The sequence below is a fragment of the Eretmochelys imbricata genome, chromosome 1, assembly GCF_965152235.1.
Source record: "Eretmochelys imbricata isolate rEreImb1 chromosome 1, rEreImb1.hap1, whole genome shotgun sequence".
Taxonomy (NCBI): Eukaryota; Metazoa; Chordata; order Testudines; family Cheloniidae; genus Eretmochelys; species Eretmochelys imbricata.
In genome coordinates this window covers 139,310,852-139,327,533 of record NC_135572.1, presented here as the reverse complement: position 1 = coordinate 139,327,533, position 16,682 = coordinate 139,310,852, and the positions used below count along the sequence as shown (strand labels likewise).

The window sequence follows — 16,682 nt, the reverse complement described above, 5'->3', positions numbered from 1 at the left end:
GCAGGGGCTTTCTTTTCAGACCAGAAAATCACCGTAGGGCAAATCAAAATGCCCATTGTGATCCTGGGAGACCCTGCCTACCCCTTAATGCTGTGGCTTATGAAGCCATACACGGGGCACCTTGACAGCAGCAAGGAGCTGTTCAATGATAGGCTGAGCAAGTGCAGAATGACTTTTGAGTGTGCTTTTGGCCATTTAAAGGCCCACTGGTGCTGCCTACATGGGAGGCTGGACCTGGCCAATGACAATATTCCTATGCCTACAGCTGCATGCTGTACACTCCATAATATTTGTGAAGGGAAGGGTGAAAGCTTAACTCAAGGCTGGACTGCTGAGGCTCAGCGCCTGGAGGCTGAATTTGAACAGGCAGAGACCAGGGCTATTAGAGGGACGCAGAGCAGGGCCATAAGGATTAGGGATGCCTTGAGGCAGCAATTTTATGCTGAAAGCCACTAATATTTGTTGCTATGCTCGGGAGTGCAGTGCTTGTAATGCTAGGAGGTGATTGTGATTGATGCAGACGATGCACTATGAAGGTTTAAGAAAATTGCCTGTTACTTTGCAGGGCTCTGTTTGCTTTCAATTAATGGAATAAAGATTGCTTTCAAACCAACACAATTCTTTTATTAAAAACAACAACTGGAAGAAAGAGACTGTCAGGGTTCCTTCCCCACTCTGAACTCTAGGGTACAGATGTGGGGACCCACATGAAAGACCCCCTACACTTATTTTTAATCAGCTTAGGTTAAAAACTTTCCCAAGGCACAAATTTCGCCTTGTCCTTGAACAGTATGCTGCCACCACCAAGTGATTTAGACAAAGAACAGGGAAAGGACCACTTGGAGTTCCTATTTCCCCAAAATATCCCCCCAAGCCCTTACACCCCTTTTCCTGGGGAGGCTTGAGAATAAACAAGATGAGCACAATCCAGCCTTGGATTTTTAAGACCCAAAAAACCCAATCAGATTCTTAAAAAACAGATCTTTATTAGGAGAACAAAAAAAGATAAGAGAACAAAAAAAGATAAGAGAACAACTCTGTAAGATCAGAATGGAAGATAATCTTACAGGCAGTCAGATTCAAAACACAGAGAATCCCTCTAGGCAAAACCTTAAGCTACAAAAAGACACAAAAACAGGAATACACATATTCTCCAGCACAGCGAATATCACAAGCCAAAACATTTCTAGCTAGATTACTTACTAACTTTACAGGAGTTGGAGGGCTTGTATCCTTGATCTGTTCCTGGCAAAGGTATCACACAGACAGACAGAAGCCTTTTCCCTCCCCCTCCAGATTTGAAAGTATCTTGTCTTCTCATTGGTCATTTTGGGTCAGGTGCCAGCCAGGTTACCTGAGCTTCTTAACTCTTTACAGGTAAAAGGACTTTGCCTCTGGCCAGGAGGGATTTTATAGCACTATATACAGAAAGGTGGTTACCCTTCCCTTTATACTTATGACAGAGACAAACAAAAAAACCACATCAATACTGTGGGGGATGGGGGAATGGAGGGTCCCAGGAAGAGGTGCGGCCCCAGGATGGTTGAAGATTTGTGTATGTCCAGGTATCACATGGAACCTTCTCCTTTGGAGTACAGTGCAGCGGGTACTGTACTTCAGCAGGGCTAAACTGCAGAGAGATGGGTGTTGAGTGCAGTGGGTACTGGGAGTCCGCAGTGCTGGACTGTGACGGGGCAGGCATGGAATACCATGGGTACAGACTGGAGCCAGGAGGTTAATAAGAGTGTGTTGGTTGTGTCTGGGGGGCGCATGGGAAAGAGTTTTGCGACAGCGGCTGCAGGACAGGGCAGGCACGGAGCTGCTCAGTTTGCAGTGGCAGTAGCGCCTGGAGATTGTCCGCTTGGTGCTCCATAACTTTTAAGAGCCGCGTCGTTGCTTCATTCTGACACACTGCGTTCTCCTTTCGGTCCCTATTCTCGTTATTCCGGCACTCCTTCGATTCTTGTTTTTCGACAGCGGAGTGCATCATAATCTCACGCAGAAAGTCCTCCTTACTTCTTCTTGGCCGCTTTCTAATTCTGTGCAGCCGTTCAGCCGGCGATAACAAAGAGGGAGGGCTGGACTCCCAAGGTCATATCTGTGAAGTCGAAATGCCACAGTTTACAGAAGCAGTATTGTTTGCAACACACACGACACTGATTCAGTGACTTAAAACACAGACACTATTCACATACCTGTCATTAACTGGCTGACCGAGGCAAGCACACATGAGCCACAAGACCCCCAAAGTGGTGAGTAACTGCAGAGGCAGGGGAAATCAGTGTTCCAGGACCATAATACTGTACACTGGGAACGTGGCTCTTGGGGACAGCCAGCACTGTAGGGGGGGCCTGGTAATCATTCCTGTCCCCACATTTTCCACAGGCTGTGTTCATTATGGAAGATATCTCGCTTTTGATGGTGAGCAGGGAATCAAGGAAGGATCTTCTCCAAGACTGCTGCTTCTGCCCTGGCCCTTATGTGGCACATCTGTGGAGAGCAATGGTGTGTCCCCACAGTGACACCAGAGTAGTGCAGGAAAGTTACCCTTAATGGGGCAAGAAACAAAGCAGCTCTGCCAAAGAATCTGTGGCAGAAGATTGCCCAGTATCTCCATGAGAGTTTCCTGGAGATCTCCGAGGCAAATTCCTGTGTTGTGAGGGAGTCAATCAAGAACCTGTTCTGCTGCTCAGATTAGGCATGTGGTGGTATCATACAGACACAAACCTGCTTTCTGCAACCCTCCTGCCCCCAACAACTCGCCTCAGCGATTCCCAAAATCAAAGCCACTTGCCAGGGGCCTCCTATCCTGTTTGTTCTTCGCCAAGTTCTGACAACTGTGACTGGCTAGCCTCCTCCGGGGCAAAGAAGAGCTCCTGGTTGCATGCATATCTGACCTCTGAGTCATCCTCTGCCTCTGGGTCACCCTCCCGTGCCACATCCTCGTCCAATATTTCCTCCTCCTGGCTCGGTCCACCCTCGACTGGCAGGCAAGCCACAGAAGTATCCACAGCGGCCTTTGCTGTGGAAGTGGGGTCATCACAGAGTATCGTGTCCAGCTCTTCATAGAACTGGCAGCTCACGGGCACAGCTCCGGAGCAGCCGTTTGCCTTCCACGCCTTGTGGTAGGCATTCTGTAGCTCCGTCACTTTGACCCTGCACTGCAGTGTGTCCCGGTCTTGGCCCCTTTCTGTCATGCATCATGAAATCTGTCCGTAGATATCATAATTCCTATGTCTGGAGCACAGCTGGAACTGGACAGTCTCCTCTCCCCAAATGCTGATGAGGTCCAGCAGCTCAGCGTTGCTCCAAGCAGGGGATCGCCTGGTGCATGGAGCAAGCATGGCCACCTGGAAAGATGTGCTGAGACCACTGCACGCATCACTGAGCAAACAGGAAGGGGACTTTCAAAATTCCCACACAATTTAAAGGGTGGGGCTCACAGTTGGTCACCTGAGGGCAGGGCAGTAGAGTTCAAACCGATGACCAGAGAGGTGAGAAAAGGCATTGTGGGACACCGCCCGGAGGCCAATCGCAGTGCTGTAATCGACCAGGGTGCCTACACTGTCACTGCAGCACTGTAGCCCCAGTGCAGAAAACTGGGTGATTTTTTTTTTTTTACAGTGCTGCAACTGTGCAGTTTCTGCTCACTAAGTGACTTGTCAGCCTGTACACCTCGGGAGTTACTGCGCAGGGAGCTGCTTTACTGTGCAGAAACTTGCCAGTGTAGACAAGGCCTGAGGTAAAAAAGTTGAACTGCCCGAGGATACACAGGAATTAAGTGGCAGGGCCAGAAAAAGAGCTCAGAAGTTCCTGACTCCAGCTGCTGTGCTTATTCCTTTTGGCCAAACTGTTTCATCTCTCATATGAGCAAAACCAGAGATGGTGGGAGCAAAGAAAAGTCACACACACAATTGGTCACAAAAATTATAATTGTCTAGATAAATCTATAAAGATCAATGTGGAAAAATCATACAAAATACTTTAGTAAATAAAAGCAAAGACAAAAAATACTCTGTGGCAAAGAAGATTTTAAATGTATTGTGCTGATACAGTACTAATATGCAGTTAATATTTTATTAAACTCTGGTAGAGGAGCAGCAAGTATGTGTTTTCAGCATGACTTCTGCAAATTAATAAACATATATGCTAATAAGTCAAACTGTCAAGGGACTGATTAGTTTTCCAACACTAGAACACAGTGAAAAAGTTCTAGTGAAGTGTTGGTCTGTGGCAGAATCTGGCACCCCACTGTTAATCAACCTCACAGCATGTGAACATATTAATAGGACCAGAAATCTGTGCTTCAGTAAAAGACCTACCTGCACTTCTAAAATAAAAGCACCATTTTCAAAAACCGATAGCAATGCTATTCTGAATCAAGCTGATGTACCCAGAACATTGCCCTGTGAGCAGAAAGGGCACTGGTAAGATCATATATAAGTAGTCCCACGAGATAAACATGATGATCACACCATGCAAAGTGAGACTAAAACTCAGCAATATTATGAAACATTGCCTATTGCCTGATGGTGATATTGCACAGTTGCATTTGCTAAGAGAAGAGCTGTGTTTTGACCATGGAGTTTTCCCCATAACAAGGGGGAGGATGAAGTGACTGGAGAACAGCCTTACACCAGCCCTGGGACTGAGCTGGTATAATGTACCATTATTATTTTATTTGGATGCAGAGTTTGAAGGGACTTCCGCAACAGCAATGCATGCCAATTTTCAGAGGCCTAACAATTCTGAGCCATAGCCCTGTCCACAAATTGTCACTTGATTCACTACCCTAACAAGCTAAGACCTTCAAATGCCACAGCTTACAAACTCTGAATTGACATACCCAGGTGCAATGGGATGGCAACAACCATGAGGTGGGTAAGGTTATTCCAGGTTTTAGGTCTTTAAACCTCTCAAGTTTATAAATTTCATGAGATTACTTACTTTTCTATTGTTCTTCTGACTGAATTATTGTCCCCTTAACTCAGTTATTTGGCCTGTACTTATATTGATATAAAAATACCATTCTCTTTTTAGGCAGTCCATCAGGCCTGGATTAGTCCAGGGCTGGGTCCTGAACCTAGGGAGGTGCCAGGATCATTCAAAAGTTAGATGTGCTGATCCACTACTGGTACCTAGATAGACTGTGGCATTATGACCGGCAGTGGAGGCAGGTAGCATGGACTGGGGTGCAGCGGCCCACCACCTCACAGCTGACTGGGTGGCGATATCTCCATTGGTGGCACTAGCAGGACCATGGATGAGATATATTTCACAGGGAAGCCAGAAGGAACTTGGGACCAAGATTTTTGGAAGCACTCTGTACCCAGCAGCTCCCATTGCTCTCTTCTTCTCCATGGGAGCTGCTAGGTGTGGAGAAATTTTCAAGTGCTGCCCGCTTCATTTAGATACCTGAATGGGGGCTGAGCGTTTTTAAAAATCTGTCCACTGAAGTGAAAAAGGGCAGAGCATCAATTCCCGCTGTTCCAGGTCACGACAGAACAAAGTTAACCAGGGGAAGGAGGATGCAGCAGGCAGCACATGCTTACTTAGACCTGTAGACCCAAACTGTTGCTACATATTGCACCAAATCTGGGGTCACCAGAGACTGGGGGGGGGCAAAGACCAGAACAGCTGAGAAAGGTACATTTTATTCCCTTTCAATGGGATTTCTGGGGACAAAATGGGAGTTGGGGCTCTGAAATAGGAAGAAAGCATCTTTGAGGAGGAGTGTGCTGCCAAGGTGACAAGGCAGGAGATCCTGACTAGAACGAAGCTTGTCCCTGACAAAGGCCAACATTTTGGCCAATACAATCCCCAATAGCATTAATATGCCCCAGTCTATCTGGAGTCCTCTGATCAATTGCCTTCCACAGCAGCACAGATCTTCTTTCCCATGGTTTGTTCCAACCTCAGCAAGGCAGGAGCTTGAGAAGAAAAGACTATGCAACTTTCTCCCTGCATTTGACCCACAGACTCCCAACTTGTCACAGCATAGAGTCCTCAGGAGGAGGATGTAGACTGTGTCGCTCATGCACACCTGTTGAAAGGAGGCCGGTCTACCCCCTCCAGTCACTGAATGAATCGCTGAAAGAAGAACAGTAAGATGGACAAAAGGCAATCTTAAAAACAGATAGCCCACTTGAAAATTCCACAGATATGTATGATGTAATAATTGCTAGGTGGTCTACTAATGTAAATTCCTTAATGTAACTATAGTCCTCGGGTAATTTTCTTACCTCAGTTCGATTAAAGTCCCTGGTCTGTTGACTAACTGGCAATGAGTCAGAATAAGAATCCAATAATGCGCAGTCACGTTTAGGCTTAAGGGAAGCTGGAGGGAAAGCAAAGATACATGTCTTTGTTTAATAACACACATATTTTACATGTATTAGATTATTATTTTTCTTCCCGACCCCTTCATACTGCATCTGATCTGGATAACAAGGTGATAAGTACTGTACAGAAAATCATTTTCTCTTGTATTATTTTTAAGTAACAGCATGTAGTGATGTATAAGTCTAATATATTGTAGAAACAATTGGGTGAAATTGAGGACAGATTTTGATACTATTCAGCCACCCAAAAACAACGGTGACTGAAGTTTTATTTGTGCCTTTTCTTCAACTGATCTAGAGTCAATATAGTTGGCATTACAGACTGGAGTGTTAGAACTATAAAACCTATTTGACAGGCCTGCAACTTCCTGTTTGTGTTATCTAGAATGGAAAATGTATTAGAACCCACACTACGCAATATAACTAAATGTCAGCGAAAAGCATGAAGACTAATCACAACACTTGCTTCAGTCTGTATCATCTTTAATAGTTTTCAATCAGGTAAATACTGGGAGCAGGAGAAACAACCCTGCAATTTGTTAAGGTAACATTTGCAACACCCATGTTTTTGTTCTATATACACAGACCCTTCTGCTAACACTCCTCAGGGATTAGTCCCTTTAAACCATTAAGCATCTTGGAAACTAGAAAACTATTTTTCTTAAGATTAATATGTTGAGTAGCAGAATAACCAATTCACAAGTCCAGTTTCTGATTAGCATCTGGTCCCTCCAAACAAACTAAGCTTTTACAAATCTGTATTAATTTAAAATACAGTTAGGTTACTAGACAGGGCAATCAGCTTTATGTTTTTTTATTTTAATTCAAGAAAAGCTTTCAAAGCAAAACACAGTGGGTCAAGTTCTTAATGGGAGTTACCCCAGCACAGAATTTAGCCCTGAACTTGTAGTTCACAAAACAAGCCATGTAAGTAGCAAAATTCATTCATCCTTAAATGCTTCTTTTGCAAGTCATTTTTTTATTTTAAACTTTTAACATTTCGATCAAATGCAAAAAATTCTGCTTGAGCCATATGAGTAAAGGACTCAGTCTACCTCATATTGGACTTAATACAACAGGCTAATGAGAACTGCTATCAAATAGACTTACATTCCTAAATGGCCAAGCAAAACCTTGATTTCATAGACATTAAACTATGGTACAGGACTTCTCCCATAAAAAATGTTTCATACCGAGTTGTCATAAATTCTAGTGTTGTACTTGGAAGTGGGTATAAAAGGGTCCATAACATATATGGGGAAGCACACCCTACTGCTTTATTTATTTATTTATATTTGTATTCCAAAAGTTGTTGGTTCAGAAGCCTGTACTGTATGTGATTCACTGTGCAAGGTTTTTTTTTTTTTTCTATACACACTTCTCCTTTCAAAAATCTCTATCTTTATCTGCGAATCTTGTCTAAGTAGAGCTGTAAGTATTAGCTAAATGTCAAATCCCTCAACTACTCTGCCAATATCACTGCTAGAATTAATGGTTAGCCCTTGAAAAGCTTTGCTGCTTAAAAGAAACAAAACAGAGCTCATTTAGGAAGATAGAAGGCCACAGTGCAAACAGGGGAGCTCAGAACAAAAACTAGGTGCAAAGAAGAGGAAAAAATATATGGGAAAAAACCTCCCAGGCAACTGTCTGCCCTACTTTTTAAAATGTAATGTTTGGAGTTACATAGAAGATGCTTACAGAGGCATGCTGATTTCAGTTATTATTAATTGTATGTATTATAGTACTGCCTGGAAGCCAGCACCCCATTGTTCTAGGCACTGTACAAATATGTAATAATGGGACAGTCCCTGCCACAAAGAGCTTACAATCTAAATATATAAGACTATAGACAACAGGTGGCTACAACAAGCAGATCAGGAAGCACAAGGACACAGCGAGACACCATCGGCCAGGACGATAAGCAGCCATGATCTTCTCCCTTTTTTTCTCCTCATGTATTTTTTTTCATTAAAATTAAGTAGATATTACAAGTGCCAAACTGACATAATGAAAACTGAGGTCCTCTATCAACAGATCAGATATTAGATGGACAGCAACAATGCAAGCTTCCCCCCACCATCCTGCCAAAGTGTCTCAACTATGACCTGGAGGAAACGCCTCAAAGGGTGGAGAAACGCAGACACACTATCCGTGCTCATTCAGTCCTTGCTCTGTGCTCAAACTGCCAGTAAAAGGTGCTAACTAGTGCAAACTGTGGTGATGACTTTTCTTTTTAATATTGGAACCTTTCTTCTAGCCAGGAACGAGACAGAGACAACCAAATACGCTTCATGTAGGTCACCAGACTACTCTCAGGCCAGGTCTATACTACAGACCTAGAGCGACATAATTATACCGCTAAAGGTGGTGAAAAATTCACCCCTCTGAGCGACATAGTTATACCGACCTAACCCCCCATATAGACAGTGCTATGTCAGCAGGAAAGCTTCTCCTGCTGACATAGCTACCCCCTCTCAGAGAGGTGGATTAACTACGCTGACAGGAAAAGCTCTCCTGGCAGCATAGGAGTGTCTTCACTAAAGTGCTACAGTGAAAAAGGGCAGCTGAAGACAAACCCTCGGTCATTAGCAGCACAAACTAGCTTCTAGCTAGTGACCTAGACGTGTCAGACATTGTATTCCAGTATCGTCTTCCTGAGCTATCCATTTTCAGTTGTCCCTTCTAGAAAAGTCCCAAACAATGTAATAGGGACAAAACCATTAGTCTCCACTGAAATTTTCTACTGAAAAGATTCTAAAACCCTTTAATTTTACAGAAAATTGTACTAACTCTAGAGGATTTTGATATTTTTAAACTATTCTATAAAGTTCTCTTGTAAGGATATGTAATTGCCTATTAAATTCTATGAGATGGCTTAAAGAGCCTAGAGAAAAGTTATCTATTAAATACTATAATACTTTTTTATAAGATTTTTTAAATATTCTTTATTCGTAGGATGACAAACATTCTGCAATAGCTAGAAACAAACCTGTTTGCAATTTAGCCTTTTGTTCTCAAATTTGCAGTGGACATGCCTTTAGTTAATAAAAGCTTGGTGGATATTTATGAACAGCTGGATGCAATTCAAGTATTTGGTTTTAATTCAAGACAATAGGAGGAAGCCAAGAGAAAAACTGAAGACATGGAGATGAGGAAGGCTAGCTTAGAAAACACACAACCTGATTCATGCCAAGTGAGAGGTTCACAGTGCGGTCAGAGAAATGCCCTATTACTACTACTAATTCTTTCTATTACAGTAGCACCCAGAGGCCCTAATCATGACATGCTCAAGGTTCCACAGTGAAAGGCACTGTATAGAAAGACAAGATCCCTGTCTTGAACAGCTTACAGTCTAATTTAAAATGAGACTAGAAGCGAGCATAACAAACAGGAAGGAGATCCTGAGGGACGGAAGATGGAGGCAATAGTGATAATGACACATGATTATGCAGACTAATCATGAGAACATCTTGAAGGCTGATGTTTCATAAACAGTTTATACCACGGGTGGCCAACCTGTGGCTCTGGAGTCACATGCAGCTCTTCAGAGGTTAATATGCGGCTCCTTGCGTAGGTGCTGACTCCGGGGCTGGAGCTACAGACGCTAACTTTCCAATGTGCCGGGGGGTGCTCAATGCTCAACACCCTGCTCTGTCCCAGGCTCTGCCCCCACTCCACTCCTTCCCCCAAGGCCTCTGCCCCTTCCCCCAAGCTTGCCATGCCCTTGCTCATTTCCCCCCCCACCCCCGAGCCTCCTGCGCACCGCAAAACAGCTGATCGCAGCAGGTGGGAGGCGTGGGGAAGGAGGGGAAGGCACCGATTGGTAGGGCTGTCGGCTGGAGCTGGGGAAGCTTATGGGTGCCTGCTGACATATTACCGTGGCTCTTTGGCAATGTACATTGGTAAATTCTGGCTCCTTCTAAGGCTCAGGTTGGCCACCTCTGGTTTATACCCGTGGATATGAAGATGGTGGATTGTAGAGAACAGGAATCTGACAGAAATTACTTCAGTGAATTGATACATGGGGGACATTTAGTTTTTTTAACTACAACTTGATTTGCTCTTTTCCTCTCCTTTAATAGTGCCAGCAAATTTAATGGAGATTTTATTAGCTCTTATATATTATCCCTTAGCACTGTAACTATTATCAGTAATTAATCCTCCTCACCCGAGAAAGCTGTGCACATTTTTTAATGGAAGGGTATGCACTTCAGTGTTAATGTGTAATGAAAATTGACAACATATGTCAATATCGCTCAACTGTACCTCAGTAGTGAGGTACACTACACATTGTAGACTCATTTATCCCCATCCCACACAAACTGGTGAAATCTCACTGTTAATTATAAAATATTAACAATAGGAATGGCAGATCAGGAAAATGAGTTATAGAAAAATTTGAGCTCTGCTAAAACCAGTAAACATATACAGCATTCAAGATAACCTGTAAAGCAGGTCAGTAATATTCCATCATTTCAAACATGCCTCCAAGAGTCATTAGGGCAAGACAACACATAAGCTAAAAGTCACCTACTTCATATGTAAAGTCTTGTGACATCCAGATTTGCCACAGATCTACTGACTTCTGCCTCTCCTAGCTATGCCTCAGGTTAGTAGAATCTAGACAGTAGAATTCTAGTAGACCCTAGTATTTCAACAGAACATGGAGACAGCCTATAGGGAACAGAGACTTTGGGGGTAGAGGGGGTCCCCTCAAGTTCCCTTCAGACCCCACTTCAAATCCTCGTACTGTCTTTCTCTCCCCTCAGCCGATGCCCAAGGGATTCTTGGAGCAAACAAACAAACGAAGAAAAGTCCTCTCCCCTCTTTCTTCCCTTATAGGGGAGAGGAGACTATAGAAAATTGAAAAGACACAAGGGTGACCTGGAACTTAGGCAGTCTTCCTGGGTCAGCCCTTAGATCTTAATCTACCCGAGGTCCACCTCCAGCCCCTCCTCATAAGGTGTGCTGCTCTGAGGCTGGGCCGTGCAGCTTCAGAGAAGTGAGACTTATTGCTGTTTCCTTTTGGGCAGCATGACAAAGTTCCTCCTCTACCTTGGTGGGTCTTGCGCTTATTGGCAGATTTGCTTGCCTTGGAGCTTCACGGCAGCCCTCAGCTTGGCCATTTTTCTGAACCCACAGTCCAGTTCGACGACTCCTGTGTCTGACCACGAGTTGGGAGGTTTGTGGGGAATCCGAGCCCACCCTCTACTCCGGGTTCCAGCCCAGGGCCCTGTGGAATGCAGCTGCCTAGAGTGGTCCTGGAATAGGCTATGCAAAAGCTACAACTCCCTGGGCTACTTCCCCATGGCCTCCTCCCAACACCTTCTTTATTCTCACCATAGGACCTTCCTCCTGGTGTCTGATAATGCTTGTACTCCTCAGTCCTCCAACAGTCCGCATTCTCACTCTCAGCTCCTTGTGCCTCTTGCTCCCAGCTCCTCTCACGTGCACCACAAACTGAAGTGAGCTCCTTTTTAAACTCAGGTGCCCTGATTAGCCTGCCTTAATTGATTCTAGCAGCTTCCTGATTGGCTGCAGGTGTTCTAATCAGCCTGTCTGTCTCAATTGTCTCCAGAAGGTTCCTGATTGTTCTGGAACCTTCCCTGTTACCTTACCCAGGGAAAAGGGACCTACTTAACCTGGGGTTAACATATCTGCGTTCTATTACTCTCCTGTAGCCATCCGGCCCAACCCTGTCACAGCAGGCTTGTCTCAGCTGTCTGGGCCGGGGCAACCTTCTCCCTGTTCACATCCCCCGCCCTCTTTCCTGTGGCAGGTTTTCCCTTTTGAACATCCACGCCCCCAACCAGCTCCAGAACAAGCCTTGCAGGTGTGCCTCATTGGTGCTGAACAGGCCCAGAGGAGCTTATTACTCCCCTCTTTGTCAGTGTACAGGTGTGCTCCTTCACAGAGACATGCTGCTGCTCCTTTTTTAAAAAAAAAAAAAATATTATTTTTTGGTTCTTCTTTAGCATTTTCCCTTTAAGCATAACTAAAAATGAATATTTTATCAAGCTACATTGAGAGGTACTACTCAGCTTCTAGCTAAATCTTTGTCTCTTACTAAAAAAGGCTGTTCTGGGTGACTGATGAGTTTCTGAAATGATACAGGAATATCACAGTCTCACCTGGGTGAAGGTAATCTGGCAGTAAGGTCTCCGGCAGCGTATCTGGCAATGGATAACCATTCTTCCTAGCAACAATGAGGTGAAATGCAGCACAGAATTCTGGCAGCGTCAGTGCTCCATCACAGTCTACATCGCTCAGCTCCCTGTGAACATGGTATTCACATATTTTTTGAGCCACTGCAGGAATGAAGCATATACATACACACACACACACACACACACACACACAGTATATCCTTTATGTAAAAAGGTAACAATTCCCAAGGAAGTGGAATTTTTTTTAAAAAATACTGTATTTTTTTTAAACATTTCCCTTTGAGAAGTGGAACAACCTGACTTTCCAATACTAGGAAGATTTTATATGGGGAAAAAAAGTGCTTTCTCTTTATGCCACATCATCCAATATTTTCTATCTGGTATTTCAAAAGCTGAAATTTGTCAAGAAATTACATTTGAGTATCCAAATTCAATCTCTCTTTCCGAAATGGTGTTGACAACAGTTCGGTTGGTCTATGCTAGCACTTAAACCCTATTCGGTAATGTTTCAAGCAGACCGATCAATGCAAACAGTTTTCAGAAAGTGCTTAATTACCAAGTGTAGACTGGCCTTAAAAGGTGCACAGCCGGATTGACTAATGCTGGTGGCAGTTTGGAATGTTAGCGTTAAACAGCCCGTTAGCATTGCTGTCAGTTTAGTTTTAGGGCATGGCTACACTTGCAGGTGTAGAGCGCTTTGAGTTAAACCAGCCTTCAGAGAGCGCAGTAGGGAAAGCGCTGCAGTCTGTCCACGCTGACAGCCTCAAGCGCTCTGGCGTGGGCACATTTGCAGCACTTGCAGCGACATTGGGAGCGGTGCATTGTGGGCAGCTATCCCAGCATGCAAGTGACTGCAACATGCTTTTCAAATGGGGGGGGTGGGGTGGAGTGTGACAGGGAGTGTGTTGTGTGTATGTGGGGGGAGAGAGACTGGGTTTTTGGGGGGCTGAGAGCATGTCAGTATGCTGTCTTGTAAGTTCAGACAGCAGCAGACCTCCCCCCTCCCCACCTCTCTCTCTCTCACACAGCATTCCACACTAATGGCTTGCTTTGTCTCGAAGCAGATAAGCAAGCCAGCTGTCAGAAATGGAGCTTTCAAAGGGCACATCCGCAATCCTGCAGCAATTCAAAAATAATGACAAGACTGGCCACTTGACTTAAGGGAATTATGGGACATGTAGAACTGATCAATGAAATTGTTTTTAATTGTTCACTTTATTACTGTAACTTCATAAGCAAAGTTTTATGAATGAAACAACAACTCGCTAATTGAGTTTCACCCTTTAATCCAATTGCTGCTTAATCACTGAAATTTGCACTGTTTCAACCTTGTAACTTCTGCTCACTGTTTGCCATTCCTTACACTTGTCCATATTATAACTCAAACTCCATTTTAAAATGCTCACTCCATTTTTGCAAAACTCTGCTGTAATCTGATTAGTTTAGTTTAGACGTGTGAATGAGGTATGTATGGATGATGGAATCAACCTCCAGCCCCAGCCTGTCCTAATGAAATAAAGTGTAAATACCCAATGGCTGAAGATGCAGACAACAGCCCTGACAAAGTAGGAGGAGTCCACCCTCAAAAGAAAAGAACAAAAGTACAATTGAAGAAACATCAAAGCCAGGTCCTAGGCTGAAAGTCATGTCTGCAATTGATGGGTAATCAATCACACCGAACCCAGAGGCAGTGTGACACAGCAAGACCTATAGACTCTGGATTCAAACTAAAGCCTACATAAAGGATGGATGAGATGAAAGACTTTGGAGGGTAACATTCTGCTGCCAACATGGAAGGGCATCGGTGCATGCCCAACAGAGACCCAGCTCTTCCTTGTGCCCAGCTTTCCTGGCCAGTTAGCCGCCACAAGCTACGAACCCAAGCCACGAACTCAAGCTACATTCAGGACTGGTAACTATACAGCAGCTGCAGAACATGGGGGTGGGGGGGGGTGTATACACATCGGTATTGGATATTAGTTAGTGGTCATAAATCAAATTGTGTTGTAATAAATGTGACATCTTGTCTTGTCCCCTGAAACAATCCTGTGTAGTTTTGTCTGCATAACAGACGTTTTCGGAGGCTGATCAGAACGCAGTAATGCAACACCTCGTTCACACTGGTGCCGCGGCGCTCCAGCGGGGCCGCAGCAAACGTTAGTCCACTCGCCAAGGTGGAGTACCAGCAGCGCTGTAGCCGCGGAGTCAGAGCCATTATGTGCCTTGCCAGTGAGCTAATGCGCCAGGGGGCTCCTTCATTGCGCTGTAACTCGCAACTGTAGCCAAGCCCTTAGTTTAAGCGTCAAACAACAGCAGAGGAATTCAGAAGCACATGAATACAGTTTCATAGCATACACCTTCTGGAAAATATTAGAATTCATTTAGTATTACTATAATGACTAAAATAGAGCAATAGTTACTTCATCACTGTTTGAAAGTGAAGGGACAATGTTTCAAGCAGTCAAGGTTACAGTGAATAAGATTGAAATGCTTCTCAATTTTAGCAAAGGAGTTTTTGCCTGATGAATTATATCATGCAAGATTTCAAATTGCTCCTAGAAAGGAACATTTTATTTTGTTATGCTATACAGAGCACAATTAATGTTAGTAACATAAATAAAATGTTTTTGGTTATCATAGTGGGTTAACCAGTTTTTCTTAAATAACTTTTAAATTAAATTCCAGTGCTTATTTTTCTCCAGAGAATGTTTCTTTAGCCCTTTTTTTTTCATGATTCACAACTAGCTTTGAAACTATTCCAGGCAAATTCTCTGAACCCAACAGATGTTTGGGCTCTTGCAAGCTTTTCTTAAAATCTGTCTTCATAAAAGTATATAGATAAAGTGAAATAAAAGTTCTCTTTATCAGCATTTTTGGTGAATGTTTAGAAAAGTTCGTTCCTCATGTCAAGATAGGATGACGATACAAGAACCATTATGCTTATGGAAATACAACAAGATCCTTATAAACTGTATTGTATACAATGCCATTGGCAATGGTCTCTAAACAAACTCATTAAAAGCAAGAGTGCTGGCTTGTTAATAAAGCACTGATGAATTATGCAGATGTATTATTAAAAATTAGGTATTAATTAGGCCTCATCTGACAAATCACAGCCAGATACATAAAGCTAACTGAACACATCTAAAATATTCCAAATATGTTTTTCTTCTAAAGCATTTCATGAAATATGTCTGTTCATTGAGCTAATGATGTTTCTTATAACATTCTTAAGAACAGCTATCATTTATATTGCTATTGAAATATCTGCAGTCCTGTTGAGTAGAAGAGTAGCTCTAAAAAGGTAACAAGCATGCCAGGAGGATCAACACACACCCCGCTGCTTGGACCTGAAAGTGATTTTGATAAGAGCAATAATTATAATTACTCAAAGCTTACGCTCTAATAAATTTGTTAGTCTCTAAAGTGTCACAAGTACTCCTGTTTGGGGGTTTTTTTGGGGTGGTTTTTTTTTTTGAATTACTCTAAAGACACTATTTTAATCTAACAAGAACTCTTGAGCTAAAATGTCTTTTAAAACCAGCATCCATATTCTCAGTTACACTACAGTACTCACCATATGTGAGAAAGCTCTGGGATGGGAAGCTTGGATTTTGTGAAGAAATTCTTAGCCACGGAACCTGTCAAGAACAGTGAAACAGGCATTTGAAAGGTTTCAGAGGGGTAGCCGTGTTAGTCCATATAAGCAAAAACAATGAAAAGAATGGAAACCTTGTGGAACCTTAGAGACTAACAAATTTATTTGGGTATAAGCTTCCGTGGGCCCACAAAAGTTTATGCCCAAATAAATTTTTTAGTCTCTAAGGTGCCACAAGGATTGCTTGGCATTTGATATTCATCTTCCAATCTGATTTTGCTTGTGTTTCTATAAAGCTGCAACAGCATCAGCAGCTGGTTATTTCACATTCAACAGACACTTTGATTGTTGGGAATGAGTATAGCTGCTTGGCCATTTGTCTCTTGGTGAGTAACTAACATGGGACAGGCCAGGCAGAGCGGTTGACCTCATTTCTCCACTTCTCTCCATGTGGGAAAAATATTAATGGATGAAAACATGCCTCAGTATTACCATTATCATCATCAGTATGCCATTATGAATACAAAGAAAGGAAAATGGAGATAAATGGCTTCCTTTCCAGAGAAAAGGATGCTT

General features: G+C 43.3%; 1 protein-coding gene across 1 annotated transcript in view; it reads right to left on the bottom strand.

Annotated features, from left to right (window-relative positions):
* Positions 1-16,682, bottom strand: part of REPS2 (RALBP1 associated Eps domain containing 2) — a 138,318-nt gene that overhangs the window by 60,257 nt on the left and 61,379 nt on the right. The window contains exons 7-9 of the mRNA XM_077816359.1: positions 16,086-16,149; positions 12,473-12,615; positions 6,243-6,337 (exon numbers count right to left, since the gene is read on the bottom strand). Of these exons, the coding sequence (XP_077672485.1) occupies positions 6,243-6,337; positions 12,473-12,615; positions 16,086-16,149 (302 nt within the window). The remainder of the gene's footprint in view (positions 1-6,242; positions 6,338-12,472; positions 12,616-16,085; positions 16,150-16,682) is intronic.